Source organism: Labeo rohita, unplaced genomic scaffold (assembly GCF_022985175.1).
Source record: "Labeo rohita strain BAU-BD-2019 unplaced genomic scaffold, IGBB_LRoh.1.0 scaffold_797, whole genome shotgun sequence".
Classification (NCBI taxonomy): Eukaryota; Metazoa; Chordata; class Actinopteri; order Cypriniformes; family Cyprinidae; genus Labeo; species Labeo rohita.
This window is the reverse complement of record NW_026129741.1, coordinates 6028-31147: the sequence shown is the minus strand read 5'-3', so window position 1 is coordinate 31147 and position 25120 is coordinate 6028. Positions and strand designations below refer to the sequence as shown.

Below are 25120 nucleotides of genomic sequence, written 5' to 3'. Positions count from 1 at the left end.
TAATGATCAAATTATATTCAGCATATCACTTTTGTTTATTTTATTTATTTTATTTTATTTTTTTTTGTGCTGTTGCTTGATAGATTATTCTTCTTTTCTTTTTTTTTTATTTGACATCACAGTTCTTCCCTAAACATAGCACAAACCCATGACTCTAAAACCATGATTCAAACCGAACTGTGAGTAAGTTGAACCGTTCCACCCCCAGTAAAGACTAGATGATGTAAGAAATTTTCTTTTATATGTTTGTGAGATTGAGAGCAGTCTTCATGTACATAATGTAAATACTGAGAATCACTTTGCATTGTGTGTGGGCTGAAAATCCCATTTGCATTGTCAGGGTGGAGTGATTCTGATCCTCTCAGAATAGAGCAGCTCTGTCTCCAGAGACCATGTTCAAACCACAAGAGCTTTATTTGACTACATTTACTGCTACTGATCAAGCTTCTGAAAAACACCTGAACAAACACTACATGCATCTTCATCTGTTAGTTGAATGATGTTGTCAGACACAAATGGAGCTTGTTGAGAAGCTTTATTGAATGTTACAGCAAACACAGCAGATTGAAAGATCAGCCAGTGCTTTGACACTAGAGCTCTCTTTCAGTATTGAGTTGTAAATGACTACAGCTGCAGCACTAGACTCATGTGAATCCTGCCTGACACAGGACACTCAGATACGCCTCATCTTCAGGAGAGAGCAGCGCTCACTGGAGAAACATCAGCACTGCGACTGACTCTTCTGGAACGAGACCTCTTGAGGAGCTCCATCATGTGTTACTCTGCAGACGTACAGCTCTCCTTTTTCCCAGCTTGCTTTGCTGAGGGTCAGGACGCTACTGCGGCTGTAGCGCCCGCCCCGCTCGCTCTCTGCGCTAGTCTGAACCCCATCGGTGACCTCTGAGCCGTCCAGTGTCCAGCTCACCAGCGCCCCCTGTGGAGAGTAAGAGCTGAGCAGGCAGAGCAGTGCGGCTGAGTCTCCAGAGATCTGCAGAGAAGAGGGCGGCAGCAGAGACACTGAGGGCTTCACTGTGGGACCAGCTGCAGGAGACAAACACAACACATTCACAAACACTAAGAAAACACACTGCAGCTCCAGCAATCTTCAGCCCTGCATCATTTACAGCATTTTCAACATGACTTTAAGAGCAGACATGTTTAATGCAGTCAAAATCACAATCTCATCACTAATCTTATTCAAAATTACTACAACTGATATATTTACACAATACATCATACACTAAGACACTAACTGCTTTAATTCCACTAGTTTTTATATCCTGACATAACATTTTGTTTGTGTGAGATTCAGCTCATCTTTTTAATACTTTTCAAACTTAATTTCAAATACAAATTGTGTGACTGGAAGTTACAATATATTATATATATTCCGGAATGAGAAAATAACGGAATAAAATGAGTTTAAAAATCAACACATATTTTGTATGTATATTAAATCCACTGAATTACAAGAACAACATGAGCAAAAGACATTCAACATCATATTGCGCTACAGAAATTAGCTCCATTTATATTTTGATGGCACATATTTTTTAATATATATGAAATCTAAAATAAAAGATGAATTATACAAGAACACAGAGCAGAAATTAATGAAAGAAAAATGACACTGATAAAACTCATAATTTTACATAGGAATAGTTTGTTTAAAGTGAGTAATTAATTTCTTCTGAATATCTAAACATGTCTTGAAACAATAAATGAAATATCTAAATATTTTAGATTTATTATGAATTAAATTTTTTAATTGCTGTTTACACTTTATTTTGATAGTCCACTTTAGACATTCTACTAACTATAAGTAACTTTGCAACTACATGTCTACTAACTCTCAGAGCAGACTGTTAGATTAGGTTTAGGGTTAGTAGAATAATGAGTTGACATTTACTTGCAAAGTTTAGAAGAGTGTTAGAAGATGTTAAGCAGACAGTCTACTAATACTCTAATGACTAGTTGACATGCAGTTGCAAAGTTACTTACTGTTAGTAGAATGTCTAAAGTGGACTATCAGAATAAAATGTTACTAATTTATTGTTGTTTATTAAAAAAAAAAAATCTGAATAAATTGTTTGTTTTTAGTGGAGAATTAAAAAGACAGACTTACATTTCACCACCAGTTTAGTTCCTCCACCGAATGTGTACCACAGTGATACAATCTAATGAAACGGTCGTACAAAAACCTCTATTCCACTCGAGTGAACACAAACTCCAGCAGAGACAGAGAAAACAACACTTCAACACACTGATAGTAGAAACACATCAATCTAGTTTTGGTAAAATACTTTCAAATGTTTGTATTTTTCATAATCAGGTGAAGAGTTTATTCTCTTCTTTATTCTCTCATTTACAATAGACATAATTCAGCCCTATATTTTTCATTCATTCTGGTGTGATGTGCTAATTTAACACTTCTTTAAAAAATTATACTAGCTGTGACCTCTCAGGTGACTTTGATGTTGTGGAGTTTCTCATAATGATGCTTCTGTTCAATCATCATGACCCACACACATAAAACACTTGCAGTATGAAAATACTAGTAGTTTACCGAGACTATACTTCAAAGTGTACTAAAAATGTTACAAGTATTTAATTAGTAAACTATCAGTATAGCTATAAGTTCACTTTTAGTATAGTTACAATACAAGCTAAAAACACTGATGTAAACTAGTTGTGTACTCAAAGTTTACTACTGTTATACTTGAAGTACACTTAAAAGTATACTTTTATATACTAGAAAATGGGCCAGTTTAGTCCCAAGGAGTATTGAAATAGTAAACATACAAGTATACTACAAGTAAACTGATATTTGTATACTTACTACATAAAGTATACTTAAATAGACTTGAACTTTACTTAAGTATACTTAACCCTCTGGGGTCTGAGGTGATTTTGGAGCCCTTTAGATGTTTAGACATGCCCTGACATTTGTGCTTATTTCAACTACTTATAACATACTACTGGCCAACATATAATTTTTTTGTATTCAGCACAAACAGTGCTACAATAATATGTGAGCAAGATGGATGTACATGTTTGCATTTTTTTAGAAAAAAAATATTATGCATGGTTAGTAAGTTTTGGGAAAATAAATGTAGCTGAAATAAGGCCATAAAACTCATACTGAATAGTCCTGAACAAGGCTTTTGAGTAATCACTCTTGTAGGCTAGAATATTTACTTCAAAATGATGTGAAAATGACCGTGCTTACTCTTTCACAGAAAACAATATATTGATGTAAATTTTCTAAGACATGTTTTGTGATAGAAAGCCGTATGCGAGGGAGGGATAATGGCCCTGAGAGACAAAAGGCCGTCCCCTAATGGCCCATCACTGTGGCTGTCACTATGAGGCAGTAACAAAGAATGAGAGGAGAGTAAGATAATGGGGAGGGTTTGGTCATTTGTATTTTATTTACAACACAATATAATCAAAACATACATAATGATGGTCAAAGATTATTATTGTACTCACTGATCTAACCACAGAGATGTGAACAGACCTTGTGTCATTCCTGTTCACCAAGTGCAACTAGTAAACCATACCTGATATTTAAATGTTGCTGCTTCTTTCCATGGATTCAAGATTAAAAAAAAAAACAGTCACAGAGCTTGTTACTGAAAATCAGTGAAGAATAACATCTGATGTTGGTACATCGCTCTAAGTTTGAAGAGACTCCAGTAAAAATCAGCAATATTCATCTGTGGTGCAGGTATCAGATCACTAAAAAAGAAAAACAAAAAACACCTCTGAGCATGTTAATATCAGAAGAATCTGTATATAACGATCTTGTAGTCACAGATTCACACCAACTTTGTATTATGTAAAAAAGGATATTTTATATCTGAGAAACAAGTTATGGTTACTCATCAGACTGATCTCTTCCTCTGGATCAGCTGCGCGTCGCGTTGTTCTTCATCTGAGGTGAATTCTGTTTTTCCTCTCAGCGCGTCTTCTTTTTTCTTAAGGTAAATTCTGCTGTTTGTTTCAGCGCGTCTTCTTCCAGAAACGGACATTAGCCGAGATGAACTTTGATGAATCGTCAAGCTTTGTTTACGATGATGTGAGCGCTAACACGCGGCTGCGCACATGGCTATTTATCATATCAAAAGCAAAAGCTGCTGGTGGGCGTGATCGCATTAAAAATAATTAGCTCCGAGGGAAAAACTAGGCATCACGTTGGTTTCACGCGGATTACTGTAGCACAGAATATTTGTTTTTGATAAGACTTGATTTATTTAAAAGTAGAGATATCAAGCTTTCTTTAGATACATCTCTCCTGTCTGTGTGCGAGTATTCACTGAGTTTAGGTTCATTTTATTGACGCATTTCTAAAAGCCGTTCACGGAGACAGTGAAGACTGAGAAAGCACCCTGTTTATTTTCTTTAAAGAAGAACACAGTTCAGTTTTTATTGTGAGTGTGCACAAATAAAAGTATACACTTAATGGTTTCTAATGATGTATAACACTTATCTCACGAACGCGGTCTCTGTGGCTCCCTCCAGCGGGAACCCTCTCTGGACTTTTAATGCACTTCATTTCCCATCACCCATCACCCATTTCCCATCACCCATCACTGGGACTCCCCTCCCGGTTCCAGGTCTCCCGGTTCACTTCCCCCTTTCGGCCATTTATAGACCGCCATCTCGGCGGGTTCCCCGCAAAGTTTTGTTAGTGTGACTTTCAATCCTGAGCGTTTTTCTTTGTATTGCCTACCCCTTGCCGTTTGGACTGTTTATTCCTCGTGTTTTGATTCTCTGCTGCCTGCCTTGTTACCTTTTGCCTGGACTATAGATTATTCTCTGGATTATCTGCTCTGTACCTGTTTGCCATTGTTGACCCTGGCCTGTTTGACTACTCTCGAATAAATCATGTCGCATGTGGATCCCACGTCTCCGGATCAGTCACTGTCTTCGTTACAACTTATTTGTGTGACCAAAATTGACGGAGTATTTTTAGTGTCTTTTGCACTGATCTTAAAAAACGTGAGCTGATCACGCCGACGTGATCGTCGACCCCAGGGGGTTAATAAAATACCTTTGGTAAGGGTGAGAATTGATTCCAAAAAGAATCGATTCTGAGGTTTTGGGAATAGAGAGTCGATTCCAACCTTCGGATCCCATCAAGGGTTACTTTATGGTGAAACTGGCTTATGTTGTCCACATTTTTAAGCGCTGCACAACAGAATAGATCATGATGTGATCGAGAGTCTTTATCTAATTTACATCTTAAATATTTTTTTTCAGCCTTTCTATCAGCTAATAATAATTCTGAAAGAAAACGCAGAGAGCACACATTAGTGGCAGAGAGCGCATCTAATTGACAGATAAAAACAAGCTTTTATATCAGTGTTGTTGTTACAATTCAGTTTTTTTGTTTGTTTGTTTGCTTGTTTTTTTGGTGTACAGTTCATTACGCATAACACATACAGTCAAAGTAATCATTTTAGACACTTCATGTCTTACTCTTCAATGCAGCATAATTTTTACTAATAAACCTTGATATTATGAGAAGGCTTCTTTCTACGAGTTTTATATCCTGCTGTTATGGCAAAATTACGTTCCTCCAATCTTAAAAACAAGAATTAAAAATTAATAAAAAAAAAAAAAAAAAACAGTAAGGAATCAGTTCTTGGAATTGAATCCTATCGATTCCAGAACAAGGAATCAGAATCAGACTCGATTCCAAAAAAATTCTGAATCGAGCAGCCCTACCCGAGAGGTGTTTCAAAGATGGATGAGTGAAATGACTTTGATATTCCTCAACTTTATCTCAGTAAATCCCCTATTATCAGACACTGCTGGCTGCAGAATAAATGGGTGGGAAATTCACCTGTGAAGAGAATATTTCTACAGAGATGCTGCATTCCCTTAGCAAAAGGTAGTATACTTCAAGTTTATATTACTACGTATACTTAAGTAAAGTTTAAGTATATTTTTAGTGTACTTTATGTAGTATACAAATGTCAGTGTACTTGTAGTATACTTGTATGTTTACTATTTCAATACTCCTTGGGACTAAATTGGCCCATTTTCTTGTAATAAAAGTGTACTTGAAGTAAAACAGTAGTAAACTTTGAGTACACAACTAGTTTACATCAGTGTTTTTAGCTTGTACTGCAACTATACTAAAAGTGAACTTATAGGTATACTGATAGTTTACTAATTAAATACTTGTAGTTGCATTTTAGTCCACTTTGAAGTATAGTCTCAGTAAACTACTAGTTTAGTAGTTTTATACTTTAAGTGCACTTGTACGTTTTCTTTAAGTGAATTTCACATCATACTTCAAGTATACTACTATATACTATAAAAAGTATACTGTTTATTATATTTATTTATTTATTATTATATTAATTTGTATTTATATATTTTTATATACATATTTGTTGTATGAATATCTGAACTTACAAAACATCAAAAGAAAGCTGCTTGTAAACAAAAACATTTTATTCTAACTGCATGCATTCTTTTTTTAAACACAAATTTTGAGCAAAAAGCTGAAAAGACTATGAATTAGATTTAGACTGATATAATAAAAGGGTAGATGGTGTTGATCAACATCCCAAAGCTTGAAAGTCATTATTACCTCTTTATTGGTCGACATATTGTTTAATAATGTTACACAGTTTTGATGCTGTTTTATGTCTGATGATCCTGTTAGATTACATGTGGAAGCATCTGTTGTTTCAGTTTCTTCTTCACTTGTGTTTACTTGTGCGTGTTTTTTTTGTTTTGTTTTGTTTTTTTTGGATTTCTGTACAGAAGATCTGTAATAGCGCACCCTACTGTATAACAATAAAAACACTGATTCTAGGAGCACAAGTATTGCTCAAATATGTTTATACTTTTTTAGAAGTCAAGTATACTTAAATGTAATTTTAAGTATATTTTTGAGAAGTACATAAAGCCAATTTCTGAGAAGTACATAAAAAGTAGACAAAAATTACACTTTTCTATTTTTAAGAAGTATACTAATAGCACACTTGAATAAAATTCTTTTTCGTAAAGGTTTATGCTGATATGTTTCAAAGCACTGTACTAAGAATCAGTGAAATATCCACTAAAATGACTTAGTTTTCCTTTAAAGATTAAACATTTAAACCATTACGTTATAACACAATGTTGAACAATGAAAAATGTTACTGAAAAATTATATTTGTGAGAATATAAAACTATTAGTTTCTGTATATGAGTTTGTTAGCAGCACAATCTGTTGTAAGTCCTGCCCACTTCTTTGCATTGTCAGCACATGCTTCAGTGCTCTGAGAGTGTTTATAGTGCTGTGAGTTTAACACTTCATGACTGAGAGCAGAACAGAACAGAATCTTCATCATCACACAAGACAAAACAACAACAATGAACAACAACATCATCCTCATCTGGACCATTGCAGCTTTTATTCAAGGTGGGATATTACATTTTGATATGAATAATAAGCTATTGTTGTTTTCACCATTTTAATATACCAATATTCTGTTCTAAAGGTGGTTTACAAACAAAGTGACTTTTTTCTCTTCTTCAGAATCCAGAGGAATCACTCTGACTCAACCTGAAGTTAAAACTGTCCAACAGGGTCAAACCGCTACAATAGAGTGTAATATAGATGTAGGAATATATGGTGACCGCTTAGCCTGGTATCAGCAGAAACCTGGACAAGCTCCTAAACGCCTCATATATAAAATAAACTCCCTCCAGTCAGGAACTCCATCTAGATTCAGTGGCAGTGGAACAAGAGATACTGGACGAGATTTTACTCTGACCATCAGTGGAGTCCAGACTGAAGATACAGGAGATTATTACTGTCAGAGTTACCACTATATCAGTAGTAGCTGGGTGTTCACACAGTGATAAAGAGTCGTACAAAAACCTCCATCAGTCAGAGTCACAGTGACTGCACTGATACAGATGAGAGAAACTGCAGCTGCTGATGGAGATTATTTCTTATAACAGTCTCATTCAGTCAAACATGTTGATTTCTTTTGCTGATTTGTGAGTCTCTTTCTGGATCTTTGATTGTTTTTAAATTTATTTTTTTATTTTTATTATTATTATTATTATTATTATTTTTCACCCAGCTTCACCATGAATGTATTTTATTAACCATTTAAAATGTTCCAACACAAAAGGTCCAATGAAACAGTTGCCAGAGTCCTTTCAATACAGAACTACACAAAATGTGATCAGCATAAGATCTCCTTTTGTATGTTTTGAACATTACAATTTCATTCATCATTGGTAGCAGTTTATAATATTGTTCTATTGTAAGGCATGTATAAGTGATTAGTTAATGATGAACTAATCATTTACAAATCATGACTATACGTTCACAAATGATTAAGTAATATGCTAGTGATTTACAAATGTCATTATTTATCTTTAAAACAAACTGTTAGCATATCACTTATTAATCATTTATGAATGTTTTGTAAATAATTAGTTCATCATTAACTAATCACTTATAAATGCCTTACAACAGAACGTTATTATAAAGTGTTACCATCATTTTTCCCCTTTCCACAGCGTAATTTCTGCCACATCTCAAATGTTGTACTCGTTAAGTTTTGTTCTGTGACAGTGGTGGAAATTATGTTTTTTGAGTTGCACAAGCAAATAACATTTTCACACTTGTAATTCAATAAAATTACAGCTTCACTGGAAATGACACACAATTAAAATATTCTGCTCACAAGTGAAACTTGTTTTTCCTCTTTTTACTGGGGCAAAACAGTTCACTGGAAAGTCAGAATAATATAAATCAGAGTGTATTGTAGTAGTTTGTTTCTCTGTTTGTTTGGATTATCATACTTGTGAAAGTAATAATTTCTATTGTTATGATACATCCTATATTGTAACATTGAAAGTATACATAGAAAGGCATTTGAAAAGCAACAACAAATTCATGATGAAGTCAGTTTTTATTATAAATTCAATCTTGGGACATAAAAGTGTTTAAAATACCCATGTACGTCTGTATTGTGAAGTGTATTAGATGTCTTTTTGTCTTACTAGATGTTTATGATTTGGAATGTATGTAAAACTGACATCTTGCAGACATCTGTAAGATGTTTGTACACAGCAGATGCTTTCCAGATCAAGTGATCTTTAACAGACATCTTGCAGATGTATGTGTGCAATCTGGGTCAAAAACTTGCTGTGTCAAAATTATTTTTTTTTTTCATTTTATTCAGTCGTCTGGTGAAGAAAAAAAAAATCCTGAAATGCAAAAAAACAGCATAACCCTTTTTAAATGTTTTCTGTCAAAAATACAATAAAAAATATATATATATTATTAATAACATATCTTGCTCAAAATGTATGGAAGCCTGTTTCCACCCCTGAATTAAAAATGTAGAAAGGAATTGGCCACTTTTTATGTCACAATTCGGACTTTTTTTTCCTCACAGTTGACTGTTCATAACAGCTTGATTGACAGGCGATCTGACCAATCATTACCAATCATAAACTCACAATTGTAAATTATACAGTAAGAGTTGTGAGATAAAAACTCACAATTTCAAGAAATATAGTCAGAACTGTGTGATATAAACTCACAATTGAGAGTTTTAAAGTCAGAATTAAAAGAAACAATTCTCAGAAATGAAGTCAGAATTCTGAGATATAAACACAATTCTCACTTTTTTCTCAGGATTGAAGTTTATATCTCACAATTGACTTTTTTCTTCAGTTTATAACATGCAATTGCAAGTTATGAAGTCAGAACTGTGACAAATAAACTCGCAGTTCTGAGAACATGTCAGTCTTTTTTCCACTCAAAGTTGAGTCAGCTGCATAACTCACAAATGCAAGTTTATAGCTCATGATTCTGAGAAAAAATGTCACAATTGTAAGAAAGGAAGTCAAAGTGAGATACAAACTGGCATTTGCAAGAAAAAAGAACTGTGAGCCTTTGTCTTGCAATTCTGACTTTATTTCTTGCAATTGTCACTCAATTATATTATGCAATTTTGAAAATAAAAAAGTGAGAATTGTGACTTTATATCTTGCAATTCTAACTTAGTAACTCACAATTGACCCTTTGTAAACAGATTGATTGTATCATAATTGTGTGATACAAATTCACAATTCTCAGAATTGTGAAATATAAACTTGCATTGCGAGTGGCAAAGTCAGAACTGCGAGATATAAACTCATAATTCTGACTTTTATTCTCAGAATTTCGAGTTTCTAGTATGAAACTGTTACACCCCTGGACTCTTTAGTTGGTTTCTACCATCATTTCCCCCTGCAGCTCTGTGTGTTTTGGTATCTCCCTCATTGTCTGCACCTGTGTTTGTAATCAGTCTGTGTGTATATATAGCGTGTGTTTCCCCTTGTCGTTTGTCGGACGTTAACGTTACCTCCCTGTGTTTCCAGTGTTTCTTGTGGATTATCAAAGACATTTCGTTTCATTACGTCGTTGTTAGTCTGTTCCTGCCTGAAGCGTGACAGAACGTCCGACCTACACAGTTTAATTGCGCATTCCCCCTCGTTTTGTTTATAGTTCGTTTTCCAGTCTTTTGTTTCCGTTGTGTGTTTATCATGTATCACATTCGACCAGAATTCATCCTCCTCCAGCTGAAGCAGGGGGATTTACCGCTCGAGGGATATACCATCATGTTCCAGCTTGTAGCTCACACCACCAGCTATCCGGACGACGCGCTCTGTGCGTTTTATAACGCCAGCCTCAACGTGTCATGCAGAGCGCCGTCGTCCGAAGAGGGCCCTCGAGCGGATTTCGCCGCGTTTGTGGAGTGGACACTGGCGAGAAACAGACCTCGTTCCCCGCCTGTTCCATGGATAATCTCGCCAGTGCCACTCCAGACCCAGAACCCAGCCAGCCACCCCGACCCGCGGAATCCCAGCCAGAGCCCACCGATGACGGAGAGCTACAGCCCACCGCGACCAGCGTGCCATCGCTGAGAGGAGCGACAGATCAGCTGATCACCACGGAGCCTGAGTTGCACGAGCCGTCAGATCAGGTGCGTGAGCCGGCCACAATAACCGCGACGGTGGAGGGGTCAGTGGAAAATGAGAGTGCTGAGGACAGCATTAGCCACTGCACCACCGCTGAGGGTGAGCTGAATTGGATTTTGGGACATTTGACAATGAACGATATACCTGATAATTCTGAGGATGTTAATACTGGACTCTCTGTAATTTCCGAACTATCTACCTGCTCTGATTTCCCACCCACCCTCCCTCAGTATAAGAACCATAATGTTTCAGCCATGCCACCACTGCTGCCTGTCAGTCCCTCTACTCACCCTCAGCCCACCATCTGTGCGGTGGGTTCGCCGCAGGGCTGCCAGTCACCATCGGCGTCATGGCTGGAGGATCCCTCATCTCCGCCTTCAGCCTCTGAGTCCTGGACTCCACCTCGACCCTCCGACCCTGCGGCTCCACCCCGTCTCTCAGCTCCCTCGTCTCCACCGTCGCCCGTCGGTCCACCAGCTCCACCGGGCTCCGTCGTCCTTTCGGCTCCGCCCCTGTCTGTCGTCATCCCACCTTCGCCTCAGGATTCTACTCCTCCGGCTGCGCCTCGTCGCTTTATCCCACCGGCTCCGTGGAACTTCTCCATCCCTCTGGCACAGCCTCAGCCCTCTGTCGCTCCGGCTCCGCCGCGGACCTCCGGATCTCCGACTCCGCCTTGGTCGCCAGAGCCTTGGGCTCCGCCTGGGCCCTCCGGATCCTCCGTGTCGCCAAGGATCATCGGCTCTCCGTCTCCGCCTCGGGCTCTACCACCACCTGCTCTGCCTCCGTCGGTCGGCCCCATGGAGTCGTTAGCCTTTCCTTCATGGCTCCTCCCTCCATCGGCTCCACCGTGGGGTTCCATCATGGCTGCGGTCTGGGTCTCACCTGGCTCCTCCTGCTCCAGCCCCCTCCTGTCACCTCCTTGGCTCCTCCCTCCGTCATCACCTCCATGGAATATTCCGTCATCACCCTGGACTCCATCTTTTGCCCTCCTCTCGGGAGTCCGTCCTCCGCCGAAGCCCCCTCCTAAGACTTTGTACATTTTGTTTTCCCTGTTTGTCGGCGCGAGGACGCGCCTTCCGGGAGGGGGAGGTAATGTCACACCCCTGGACTCTTTAGTTGGTTTCTACCATCATTTCCCCCTGCAGCTCTGTGTGTTTTGGTATCTCCCTCATTGTCTGCACCTGTGTTTGTAATCAGTCTGTGTGTATATATAGCGTGTGTTTCCCCTTGTCGTTTGTCGGACGTTAACGTTACCTCCCTGTGTTTCCAGTGTGTCCAGTGTTTCTTGTGGATTATTAAAGACATTTCGTTTCATTACGTCGTTGTTAGTCTGTTCCTGCCTGAAGCGTGACAGAAACAAGGTCTCAGCTTTAAAATGTAATTTTTTACGAAATTCAAACAATAAATACCATTTTGTGGCTCTTTAATGTGTCATGACAGATCAGTGTATTGCCTCATTAGATCAATGACACGTGAACCGATCGTCTTTTCTTATTTAAAACACGAAAAAAAAAAAACATTAATGAACATCAGAACGTATATTATTTCAGCCATTTTTTTTTTCAGTCAATACACACAATTTTTCAAGTTTAAGTCCACTGAAGTTAATCTACTCTCCTGTCTGATTTGTTTGTCGGACAGAATGGCAGATTCGGCGTTATGATTGGTCAGATCACCTGTCAATCAAACTGTTTGCAAAGGGTCAATTATGAATTATAAAGTCAGAATTGTGAGACTTTATTTCTCACAATTATCAATTTATATCTCAATTCTGAATCAATTATGTTTAAGTTTATGTTTCACAATTGACTTTTTTTCTCATAATTGCGAGTTTATAACATGCAATTGCGAGTTAAGTCAGAATTATGAGACATAAACTTACATTTGCAAAATTCTGACTTTATTTTTTGCAATTATGAGGTTATATCACACAATTCTGAGAAAACAGTCACAACTGTGACTTTATAACTTGTAATTGCGAGTTCACAATTCTGTGAAAAAAGTCAGAATTGCTAGTTTGTATCACACAATTCTGAGAAAAAAAAAATAGAATTGTGGGATAAAAAGTCACAATATAATTTTTTTTTTTTTTTTTTTCATTTTTGGCATAAATTTATATAAGCCGTTTCTGCCAATTTCATCTCACAATTTTGACTTTTTTCTCACAACTGTGTCATGAATCTGGCCGGGGACTTTCGGTCCGCTCACCACCAGATGTTGCTGTACATTTCACGAACAGTTCACGTCACACAGACAGTTACACTACACCCTGGACTACGTCTCCCATCACCCATCGCGCTGATTGCGCCAACACCTGTGGCCAATCAGGACTTCCCCCCCTGATACTGCCGCCTGTCTTTTGGACACCCCTTCGCTTTGCCCCCTGGATTACGTTCGCCGATCATCGACCCACGCCTGCTGCACAGACTATCCCCACATCTTGCCTTTGCTACACCTGTTTGCTATTGTTTCGACCCTGCCTGTTTTCACCATGTCTCTGTCTCGTCTCAATAAAAGCTTGTGAAAGGACCCGCCCGCCTCTCGTCTCTCTCCCCACGTTACAAATTCTGAGTTTACATCCTGTGTGATACAATCGCAATTTTTACTTTTTTTCTTAGAATTGTGATATATAAACATGCAATTCTCAGAAATAAAGTAGCAATTATAAGAAATAAAGTCAGAACTGCAAGATATAAACTCACAATTGCAAGAATTAAAGTCACAATTGCGAGTTTATATCTATAATAAAATCAGAATTGCGAGATATAAAGAGTTTAAATCCAGTTTCGAGGGGAAAAAGACTGAGATGTTCTCAGAGTTGTTAGTTTATATCTCATAATTCTGACAGGGGTGTAAAGTAATGAATTACAAATAGCCACAGTAGTTTTTTATGAGTAATTGTACTTTTTTGAGTAGTTTAAAAATCGGTGGTCATTACTTGCTTATTTTTATTGCTTATTTTTATTTTATTTTTATCCATCAACATGATCGGACAGAGAGAGAATAATCAGTCTCATGACTTTAGACAAATCAGATTGCGCACAGAAAACGTCCCGGTTACGTATGTAACCTTGGTTCCCAGAGGGAACGAGACGCTGCGTCCGGAGACGCTTTGGGAACGCCCTTGGCGGAACCACGCTCTGAATGAATGTGTAATCTAACCAATGAGAAAGCGGGACGTCACGGGCGGGTGACGTCATCGACCAGGAAGCATAAAAGCATGTGCGAAGCCGGCCGGCGTCAGCTTCGTGGATGAAGCGAGCGCTCAGCAGGGATGCCGGAAGGATGGACCTTCAGGGTGGAGTGGGCTAACCCTGTGGAGAAACGGGCCTGCAGAAACTCCAGTACTGTACCAACCGGGCAGTTAGCTGGGTCTTGCCGGCGTTCTCCACACCATGAAGTGAAAAGCTTCCACTTCAGGGCGTATAGTTTCCTCGTAGAGGGAGCTCTGGATTGGAGGATGGTCTCCACAACCTCAGTTGAGAGACCGGAATCTATGAGTTGCGCCCCCTCAGGGGCCATACCCACAGCTTCCACAGAGGAGCTGGATGAGCTAGAGATAACCAGAGGGGACAGTGTGCATTCTCCCTCGTGGCAAAGAGATCTAATTGGGCTCGCCCAAAGATCTCCCAAATCTGCGTCACCACCTCTGGGTGAAGCATCCATTCCCCGGGCCTCGGCCCCTGTCTCGACAGGATGTCTGCTCCCATTTTCAAATGCCCAGGAATGTGAACTGCTCGAAGAGAGAGGAGTTTGTCCTGGGACCACACAAGGATCTGGTGCGCCAGCTTGTATAAGGGGCACGACCGCAGACCTCCCTGGTGGTTGATATAATAGACCACCGCTGTGCTGTCGGTGCGGACCAGCACATGGCGATCTCTGAGGTCTGGGAGAAAGTACTTCAGCGCTCGAAATACGGCCAGCATCTCGAGGCAATTGATGTGCCAACTGAGATGACGACCCGTCCACAGACCTTGGGCGGGGCGGCCACTCATGACCGCTCCCCATCCAGTGAGGGATGCATCTGTCGCTAGCGTGACGCGGCGGCAAGGAGCTCCCAATACCGGGCCCTGATTTAGGAACCAAGGCACGTAGCCCTCTGCGCGTGATCATGCGGAGCGGGTTTCCCCTCGGGGAGAACCCCTTGGATTTGAGCCACCACTGTAGGGGTCTCATGTACAGTAGGCCAAAAGGTATCATGTTGGACGCGGCTGCCATTAGACCCAGCAGTTGTTGAAACTGCTTGACAGTGAGTGACCGGCCCTCCTTGACTCTCTTGACTGCGGCGAGGATCGACTCGATCCGAGCAGGGGACAAACGTGCCTGCATCGTGGTCGAATCCCACACCACGCCCAGATAAGTGGACCTCTGTGATGGAGAAAGCACACTTTTCTTGGCGTTTAGTCTTAACCCCAACGTTTTCATGTGCGCGAGAACGACATCTCGATGTCAAGCCGCTAAGTTCTCGGACGCTGCTAGGATCAGCCAGTCGTCGATATAGTTTAGTATGCGAATGCCCTGAAGTCGAAGAGGGACCAGGGCAGCATCTACGCATTTCGTAAACGTGTGGGGCGAGAGTGCTAAGCCGAAGGGAAGAACCCGATACTGGTAAGCTTCGCCCTTGAAAGCGAACCTCAGGAACTTCCTGTGTTGAGGAAGGATGGAAACATGAAAGTACGCGTCTTTCAGATCTATCGTCACAAACCAGTCCTCGGACCTGATTTGTGACACTACTTGCTTGACTGTAAGCATCTTGAATTTCAGTTTCATAACTGATCGATTGAGGCGGCGGAGATCTATGATGGGCCGCAGCCCTCCATCCTTCTTTGGACTGTAGAACCCGGACTCCCTTGCGTGAGGAGGGACCACCTCGATGGCCTCCTTCCTCAGAAGGGTCTCTACTTCCTGCTCCATGACCAGAGCCTGCTCGGGGCCCACCAGAGTGGGAAAAACCCAGTCGAAAGGCGGCGGCGGGGCGCCTAACTGAATAGCATAACCTTTCTCTACAGTGCGCAGGACCCATGCAGACACATTTGGCAGTAGCTTCCACGCTGCTAAATAGTCTACTAAGGGAACCAGCCGCTCGAGGCTGGCCTCTGGAATTGACTGAACTACTAGCTCGGAGACCTGTAACGGCGGACCGGCAGAAGACTGCCGAGCTAACTGTCCTAGAGACCCCCCGAGGGGGTGACGAGCACCCCGGTTCCGCTACGATCCCGGGCGGAGAAATCCGGGGCAAATGCTCGTCGGAGGCTGTTGTGCCCTGTAACATTGGCAGTAACAGCAAACTGACCTCCCGAGGGCACCGAGGAGAAACGGACACCGTGTAATGCGGTGTGACCCGCTCTTCCCCGGTAGGGGCTGCCCTCGGCGGTCCTGGACTGGCGTCAGGCTTTGGGGCCTGGGCCCTCCGAGACTGAAGCACGACCCGCAGGTCGGGCCTCGCCTTGGAGGACCCCGGCCTAGAGTGCCGCGGGTCTCGGTCCCTGGACGGGGGAGCGCGAGTCGCGACACTCAGTTTTTGTACTTGGCGGTACGAGGAGCTGGTACACGGGGACAGCTGCTCACGCCCAGCAGCCGTCGAGGCTAGAGAGCGGCGAGGGAGGAACCTCTGGAACGCCGCCGCCTGCTTGCGAGCCTCCTGGTACCTGCTGACGACAGAATCTACTGCGTCGCCAAACAGGCCAGAAGGCTGAAGCGGGGCGTCCAGAAGGAAGACCCTGTCCTTCTCTTTCATGTCGGACAGGGTCAACCACAGATGCCTCTCCGCCGCCACCATGGCTGCCATAGACCACCCTACTGCCCGGGCGGTCTCCTTGGTGGCACGAAGAGCTAAATCTGCAGTTCTTTGCAGTTCCTCCAGATCTACTTTCTCGCCCTCAGCTAGCCCCTTCAGCAGGTCAGCTTGATATGCTTGAAGCACCGACCGACGAGTAACCACCTCCAATAACTCCTCGTACTGCGGCGATTGGGGGAGTGGCTCCTCAATCGCACTCTCCAAGTCAACCTCCTCGGAGGAAGACAGAAGAAGAGAGGAGCCCCCTCCTTGGGAGGAAGTAGCCGCAGTGCGGGCTTCCGAACCCTCGGAACGGGCATCGGACCTGCCGGGTAAGGAAGGAGATAGGGGGTCACCCGTCATTCCCTCCAACAGGTCCAGCTGTGAACACCAAGAATGCAGTACCCGCTCCGCCTCGACGGAAGCGGGACCAACACCTTGGGGAACACTGGTGAAGGCTCCCTCCTCAAAGAGAGCCTTCCTCCCAAGCAGACCACGCACATGCTGTGTGTATCCCCGCTTGTGATGTATCTTTTACAAGGGGGAACACACAGCGTGAAACGCGGGCCCGCTCTCACCACTCTTCTTAGCTAATTTTTTAGACATATCCTCAAAAGAAAAGCTGTGCTAACTTGCACAAAAAAGGAGGATAACATACACAAACACAGAGCGCTCCACTGAAAGACAGAAGCTGACGCCGGCTGGCTTCACACGTGCTTTTATGCTTCCTGGTCGATGACGTCACCCGCCCGTGACGTCCCGCTTTCTCATTGGTTAGATTACACATTCATTCAGAGCGTGGTTCCGCCAAGGGCGTTCCCAAAGCGTCTCCGGACGCAGCTTGAGTTCCTGAACGGGAACTTTAACTACCAGCTGCTGTTAATCATGGCTGCTGAAAGTGAATTCTTCAACCATCAATTCAGTCGAGTTATCAGCATCTTCCTCTGATATGTTTTCTTACTAATGATCTGTTTATACAACTATGCTTGTCTACCTACAGAGCCTGGAATTTGGTGTGAGGTTTCAGGCAGTGGTGTAGTCTACGTGATATGCAGGTTTACGCTGTATACCCACTAGGCCTTTCCTTAATCAAGGATTTGAAAAAAAAAAAAATTTGAACGAAAAAGAACCCTCTCCGGAGTTCTAACTCACTACATATCCCACAATGCCGTACCTGGGGCCCTCACTTCCGGTTCCGGGTCACCCGTAGCGCTTCCTCTCTGGCGGCCATTTTAGGCCGCCGGCTGGTGACGCTCTCTGCGAAGTTTGGTTAGTCTGACTATCACTCTGAGCGTTTTCATTTCTAGTGTTTTCCCGTTGCCGATTGGACTGTGTTTATCGTGTTTGATTTATCGCTGCCTGCCCCGACCTTCTGCCTGGACTATCGATTACTCTCTGGATTTTCCCCATTGCTCTGTTTGCTGGTGATTAACTCTGCCTGTCCGACTACGAGTTTGTCAATAAACATGTCGCAAATGGATCCCACGCCTCCCGAGCAGTCACTGACCGCACAACAACAGTGGTCCAGTGTTCACACAGTGATAAAGAGTTGTACAAAAACCTCCGTCAGTCAGAGTCACAGTGACTGCACTGATACAGATGAGAGAAACTGCAGCTGCTGATGGGTGTGAATCAACTCAATCACTCTTGTCTGTAGATCACTATATTACAATGCAGAACACTATCTAATAATGAATTCAGTCTGTACTGGTTAGGTTAATCACTATAATGAATGAACAAAAAAAGGCTTGACACTCAACAAGCATTGCAGTAATTAATGTGTTACGTAATATTAACTAACTCATTGCGCACTGAGTCCGAAATTTTCGCATGTTAAAAAATAAATACGACCTCACGTTATGTCAATCACGTTTACACACTGCCTCCGAAACGTTCGTCCGTCATAAAAAATAAATAAATAAAATTCGGATCGGGTTCGATTTTCTGCATTTTTGCATCCGTAGCAAGCATTTTGAGAGGTGTTCACTGTTTTGACAGATCAAAGTCACAAGCGAACGCCAAAATCCAGAATTGTGTCGGACACGCCCATACGGAAATGTAATATATGACATATATGTACCTATATCAGAAGTGCTACTCTCATATATGTTAAATATAGGGCATTATATTATTATCACATATATCCATCTTCTGGATATATGTAGATATATGTTTATAACATATATGAATTTCCCATAGTACAATTTGTATATAAACATATATTGAAAGTATATATATGATTAACTTTTATATGGTATTGTATGTTATGACCATATATGTTTACAATATATATTAAAATGGTATATTGTATTATATGATATGACCATATATGTTAACAATATATATCAAAATTATATATGGTACTCTATGTTTTGACCATTTGTTACCAATGTATATATTGAATTTATGCAAGTTTATTAACCATATATGCCTAAAAGATACTGTTTATTGTAAATCATATAACACAATTCATTGCTTAACTTTATTAATTGTTTCAATTTAGTTTTCTGGGGAAACTGAAGTGAAAGGATGAAACGCCCTTGAATGTGGCAGCGGTGCAGGTAATTTACACTAATTTACTCAACGCTTTATTCCTACGCTAATATTACATAGAAACTAAGTGTTATATGATTGTTTTGGTCTGCAAGAGCCTCTGTCTCTATACAGATCAGCTAATGTTTTAAATATTCCCTGTCATTGTTGTATATATGATGTTATGATTACAGCTGCATTGATTTGTTTTGCAATTTGCTCGCGTTAAAGTTAATTTTAGCTATTGGGTAACGTTAACAGGTTAATCTGTATGGAGATACTGTGAGCTCATTGTTTTCACTGGATAAACAATGCCACATTTGGAAATTATTTAAAGCTGTCTGACTAAAATAATGGATGAAAATTATTATGTTTATCTCTGAGATGTAGTCTAGACTATAACTATAAAACTGCACGAAATGGAATTATTTAAATACAAGCACCTTGAATTCATATAGTAAATTACAGTACTTGGTTATATTGCACCAAGTGCATTGACATGTCAGTGACATGCCTAGAGTGGGTGCATAAGCACATGCATGTGCATATTGCATAAAGGTACAGTAAGTTACACTAAAGGATGTGATTGTGGGGTTTTAAACATATGGTTAATCTATCGTAGTAAATTTGTTCATATCGTTGCTGATAATTGTGCTATTTTTGTTTGTGTCCCATGACAAGGTAATGAGTCCCGAAATTCTCAGAAAATAGAAATGGAGGCCGAACCTGCAGATGTGGATGGCAGTGATGTGAATGATGGAGCATCTACACAGAAAAGGTTATATATTTTATTGAAACCAAAACTAGCATCTGCAATATACATGTAAACGAATCAAATCAACAAAATATTTTAGTTAAAAATGTGTCTCCGTGTACTATTTAATACAATTCTAGTGCATTTAATCTGTTAAATAACAGTAGAGTGAGTGAGTTTTTGGATATGGTTAGATTAAACTTATTTTAGTGAATGAAGTACCACATTTCAGCTGTCATTTTGTTAGGGTGGGTACACAAAATATTATTTTATCCTTGCTTCTAGAAAATCCTTAATCTATCTGCTTTCTAACAGCTTCATGTGGCCGTAGATTATTAAAGTTTCACTGTGACAAAGGCAGTAAATGTGGTGTTTATATGGAATAATTGTACTATTTATGGTAGAAATACGGAGAGAGTCCCCATATCAGTAGGAAAGCGATCAAATGAGCATCTTCCATCCGAAGACTTATGTTGTATGCGGGAAACTATTAATTGGTTATTCTACAATTAATTGTACTATAAATTATACTACAATTGGAAAATACTGTAAATTGATAAACTGTTCAGCGTGATGACGTTTAATGCCTCCGACAGAGCCTGTAGTCCCATTTAGCAGCATGTTAGCGACCACCTTTTTTAAGAAACATAACAGTTTAAAAAAACAATAAAATAAAAAAAATCAAGAGTGGGGTTTAACTGGTGTGTTTTATGTCATAGAATAAAACGTGAAAATATTATGAGTTTGTGTGAACCGCGGACCTATTTTAGGGGATTTAATCAAAATTGTCATTCAAAAACCCATGTCATAGTTCCACCCCTCTATTTCTTTTCTCCAGGCCACATTCTCGATGCACATATTAGGTATTATGAATGTAAACACTTTATTTCATTGATGCTAAATAGCAAATTAAATTGTAACCTTAGCTGTGAACTCTGTCATTGAGCATTTGGGTTACTATAGTTTGGTTCTTTATGTATATAGAGACATATTATTTGAATGGGCATGCAGGCTGTGCTCTGTTGTTGTTCTGCCATGTCCTTGTGGTATCTGGGAATATTTTACAACTACAATTTATAATTATTACATAAATGATGAGTATTCTGCAGTTTTAAAATAATCTTTAACTTTACCAACTATTTAATAATTCAGTATATTTGTCATCTTATAGTAGTTAATCACTTTAAGATATAGGCACAGTTCTAACTAAAAACCTAAATTAAACTTTGGTACAATGTTGGATTGCAAGATTTAAGCAGGTTTTATATTTTAATATCATGTTGAATAAAATCAAGTTTAGTTTACTGTACCACCCAACACTACCAAAGCTAAAAAGTTGCTTTTGAATGTGGTGCATTTCCTGAAATCATAAATGGTTCAGAAAATTTATAGTAATTATCTTATAAAAACCTAACTTTTACTATTTTTTTTTTTTTTTTTTTTTTTTACAGATGCTGGAATCCAGAAATTTCTTCACCTGGGGCCTACTGGGGATGGCAATAAACCAAAAACTAACCAAGCTGTGTGAATACAAACCTGTAGACCTTTAGCTGAACCACTATAATTGATGTTCTGTTTCTTATGCCTGTTCAGTGTTTTGATCAGTTATATATGTAATTGTTTCTTTTTTTTCCTGTTTGATTGTGCAGGTCAGTAACTTTTTTTTTCTATTTAAATAAATTCTGTTTAAATAAAGATGCTTCTTTGTGTAGCTTTCTGTACCATTTAACATTTAAGGCTAAAGGTGTGAAATGTGCAATGCACTGCAACTTTGTAGAGTGTCTTACATGTGTCTACAACCTCTATTTAAAGATCAAAGATCACATATTAAAATATTAAATATATGAAACCATATATTTCATGCATATATGTCTAATTTGTATATAACATAATAAAAACATACATATATCTCACATATATTAATAATTATATACATTTCATATATGGCAATACATGTATTATACATACATAAACATATATTTTTGTATGGGGTAGACTTATATGTCAATATATGAAATTGTTCCATTTTCTAATAGGAATCATATATGGATATGGCATATATAAAACATGTATTCAATATATGGGTATTTCATATAAGCACATATATTACATTTCCGTATGGGGTCTCGCAGCACAAATCACTGTAAAGGTCCTTGAACACTGAGTTTACAGAAATTAGTGGTCTTCTTTATAATATGTGGCTCCAGTAACGTTAGCAAAACATCAAAGTTTACTGACATGCTAAACTTTAAATCACCCGGGATAATCCAGCAGCTCTCTGTATCTTATCATTGGAATAAACATGTCCTTTCTTTTTCTCTTTCAATAAGGATGAATTAATACTCATCGGACTCAGTGTGCAATGACCTTAATACTGTATTAGAAAATGCTGCAGCTAATATGAACTGAGATTAATGAATATTTTACAAGAATTTTTCAGTGTTAGTTCATGTTAACTAATGTAGTTAACTAATATTAACAAATGAAACATTGTAAACTGTTACCAAAAATATTATTATTAGATTTTTTTTTTTTGTTCCAACTTAAAAAAAAAAAAAAAAAAAAAAAAAAAAAAAAGTACACAATCTAAATTGTATGTTTGCAATGGAGAATTAAAATAGACGGACTTACCGAGCACCAGTTTAGTTCCTCCACCGAATGTGCACCACAGTGATACAATCTAATGAAACAGTCGTACAAAAACCTCTATTCCACTCGAGTGAACACAAACTCCAGCAGAGAGAGAGAAAACAACACTTCAACACACTGATAGTAGAAACACTCAATATAGTTCTGGTAAAATACTTTCAATATATATACACTGCTCAAAAAAAATAAAGGGAACACTAAAATTACACCTCTTACATCTGAATGAATTAAATATTCTTATTAAATACTTCTTTACATAGCTGAATGTGCTGACAACAAAATCACACAAAAATTATCAATGAAAATCAAATTTATTAACCCATGGAGGTCTGGATTTGGAGTCACACTCAAAATTGAAGTGGAAAAACAAACTACAGGCTGATCCAACTTTGATGTAATGTCCTTAAAACAAGTCAAAATGAGGCTCAGTAGTGTGTGTGGCCTCCACGTGCCTGTATGTCCTCCCTGTAACGCCTGGGCATGCTCCTGATGAGGTGGCGGATGGTCTCCTGAGGGATCTCCTCCCAGACCTGGACTAAAGCATCCGCCAACTCCTGGACAGTCTGTGGTGCAACGTGGCGTTGGTGGATGGAGCGAGACATGATGCCCCAGATGTGCTCAATTGGATTCAGGTCTGGGGAACGGGCGGGCCTTCGTCAATGCCTTCGTCTTGCAGGAACTGCTGACACACTCCAGCCACATGAGGTCTAGTGTGGTCTTGCATTAGGAGGAACCCAGGGCCAACCGCACTGGCATATGGTCTCACAAAGGGTCTAAGGATCTCATCTCGGTACCTAATGGCAGTCAGGCTACCTCTGGCGAGCACATGGAGGGCTGTGCGGCTCTCCACAGAAATGCCACCCCACACCATTACTGACCCACTGCCAAACCGGTCACGCTGGAGGATGTTGCAGGCAGCAGAACGTTCTCCACGGCGTCTACAGACTCTGTCACATCTGTCACATGTGCTCAGTGTGAACCTGCTTTCATCTGTGAAGAGCACAGAGCGCCAGTGGTGTCCTGGAAGTCTGGCCCTCATACCACCTTCATGGAGTCTGTTTCTGACCGTTTGAGCAGACACATACACATTTGTGGCCAGCTGGAGGTCATTTTGCAGGGCTCTGGCAGTGCTCCTCCTGTTCCTCCTTGCACAAAGGTGGAGGTAGCGGTCCTGCTGCTGGGTTGTTGCCCTCCTACTTTAACTCCACATCTCTCACATCTCCTGATGTACTGGCCTGTCTCCTGGTAGTGCCTCTATGCTCTGGACACTACACTGACAGACACAGCAAACCTTCTTGCCACAGCTCGCATTGATGTGCCATCCTGGATGAGCTGCACTACCTGAGCCACTTGTGTGGGTTGTAGACTCTGTCTCATGCTACCACTAGAGTGAAAGCACCACCAGCAAAAAGTCAAAAGTGACCAAAACATCAGCCAGAAAGCATAGGAACTGAGAAGTTGTCTGTGGTCACCACCTGCAGAACCACTCCTTTATTGGGGGTGTCTTGCTAATTGCCTATAATTTCCACCCATTGTCTATTCCATTTGCACAACAGCATGTGAAATTGATTGTCAATCAGTGTTGCTTCCTAAGTGTTGGAGTTACATTGTGTTGTTTTTCTTATGCCTTTCATTGTTTTGATTTATATATGTAATTGTTTATTTCACAAATCACTGTAAAGGTCCTTGAACACTGAGTTCACAGAAATTAGTGGTCTTCTTTATAATATGTGGCTCCAGTAACGTTAGCAAAACATCAACGTTTACTGACATGCTAAAGTAAACTTTAAATCGCCCGGAATAATCCCGCAGCTCCTTAAGGAGGTGCGCACAAAAATGGGATGGACCCAATATGTCCTTTCTTTTTCTCTTTTAAGAAGAGAATGGACAAAAATCATCCTCAATGCTTGAAGATTCATTGTGTATTGTTTTGCGAATTTGTTTCGCAACAGATGAATTAAAAGCATCGGACTCAGTGTGCAATGACCTTAATACTGTATTAGAAAATGCTGCAGCTAATATGAACTGAGATTAATAAATATTTTACAAGAATTTTTCAGTGTTAGTTCATGTTAACTAATGTAGTTAACTAGTATTAACAAATGCAAAATTATTGTAAACTGTTACCAAAAATATTATTATTAGAATTTTTTTTCTGTTCCAATTAAAAAAAAAAAAAAAAAAAAAAAAGTACACAATCTAAATTGTATGTTTGCATTTCAATTAAAATAGACAGACTTACTGAGCACCAGTTTAGTTCCTCCACCGAAAGTCCACCACAGTGATACAAACTAATGAAACAGTCGTACAAAAACCTCTATTCCACTCGAGTGAACACAAACTCCAGCAGAGACAGAGAAAACAACACTTCAACACACTGATAGTAGAAACACTCAGTATAGTTTTGGTAAAAT

The 25120-nt window shown here is 40.0% G+C and overlaps 2 long non-coding RNA genes and 1 gene segment (V, D, J or C); 2 read left to right on the top strand and 1 right to left on the bottom strand.

Annotated features, from left to right (window-relative positions):
* Positions 1 to 516: 516 nt before the first annotated feature.
* LOC127162000 (uncharacterized) lies at positions 517 to 25040 on the bottom strand. 4 transcript variants are annotated; one of them, XR_007827243.1, is made up of 3 exons: positions 25022 to 25040; positions 22689 to 22761; positions 517 to 1041 (listed from the first exon to the last, which is right to left on the bottom strand). It is a non-coding gene; the product is annotated as an uncharacterized LOC127162000 (long non-coding RNA). The 4 variants fall into 4 exon arrangements; XR_007827242.1 differs by lacking the exons at positions 22689 to 22761; positions 25022 to 25040 and adding exons at positions 2126 to 2201; positions 22762 to 22780; XR_007827241.1 differs by lacking the exon at positions 25022 to 25040 and having other exon boundaries at positions 22689 to 23484.
* LOC127161999 (Ig kappa chain V region K29-213-like) lies at positions 7257 to 7927 on the top strand. The segment is given in 2 exon segments: positions 7257 to 7426; positions 7544 to 7927. Coding segments are annotated over 2 exon segments (375 nt in total).
* LOC127162001 (uncharacterized) lies at positions 19275 to 21679 on the top strand. Its single transcript, XR_007827244.1, has 3 exons — positions 19275 to 19332; positions 19985 to 20081; positions 21509 to 21679. It is a non-coding gene; the product is annotated as an uncharacterized LOC127162001 (long non-coding RNA).
* Positions 25041 to 25120: the final 80 nt, after the last annotated feature.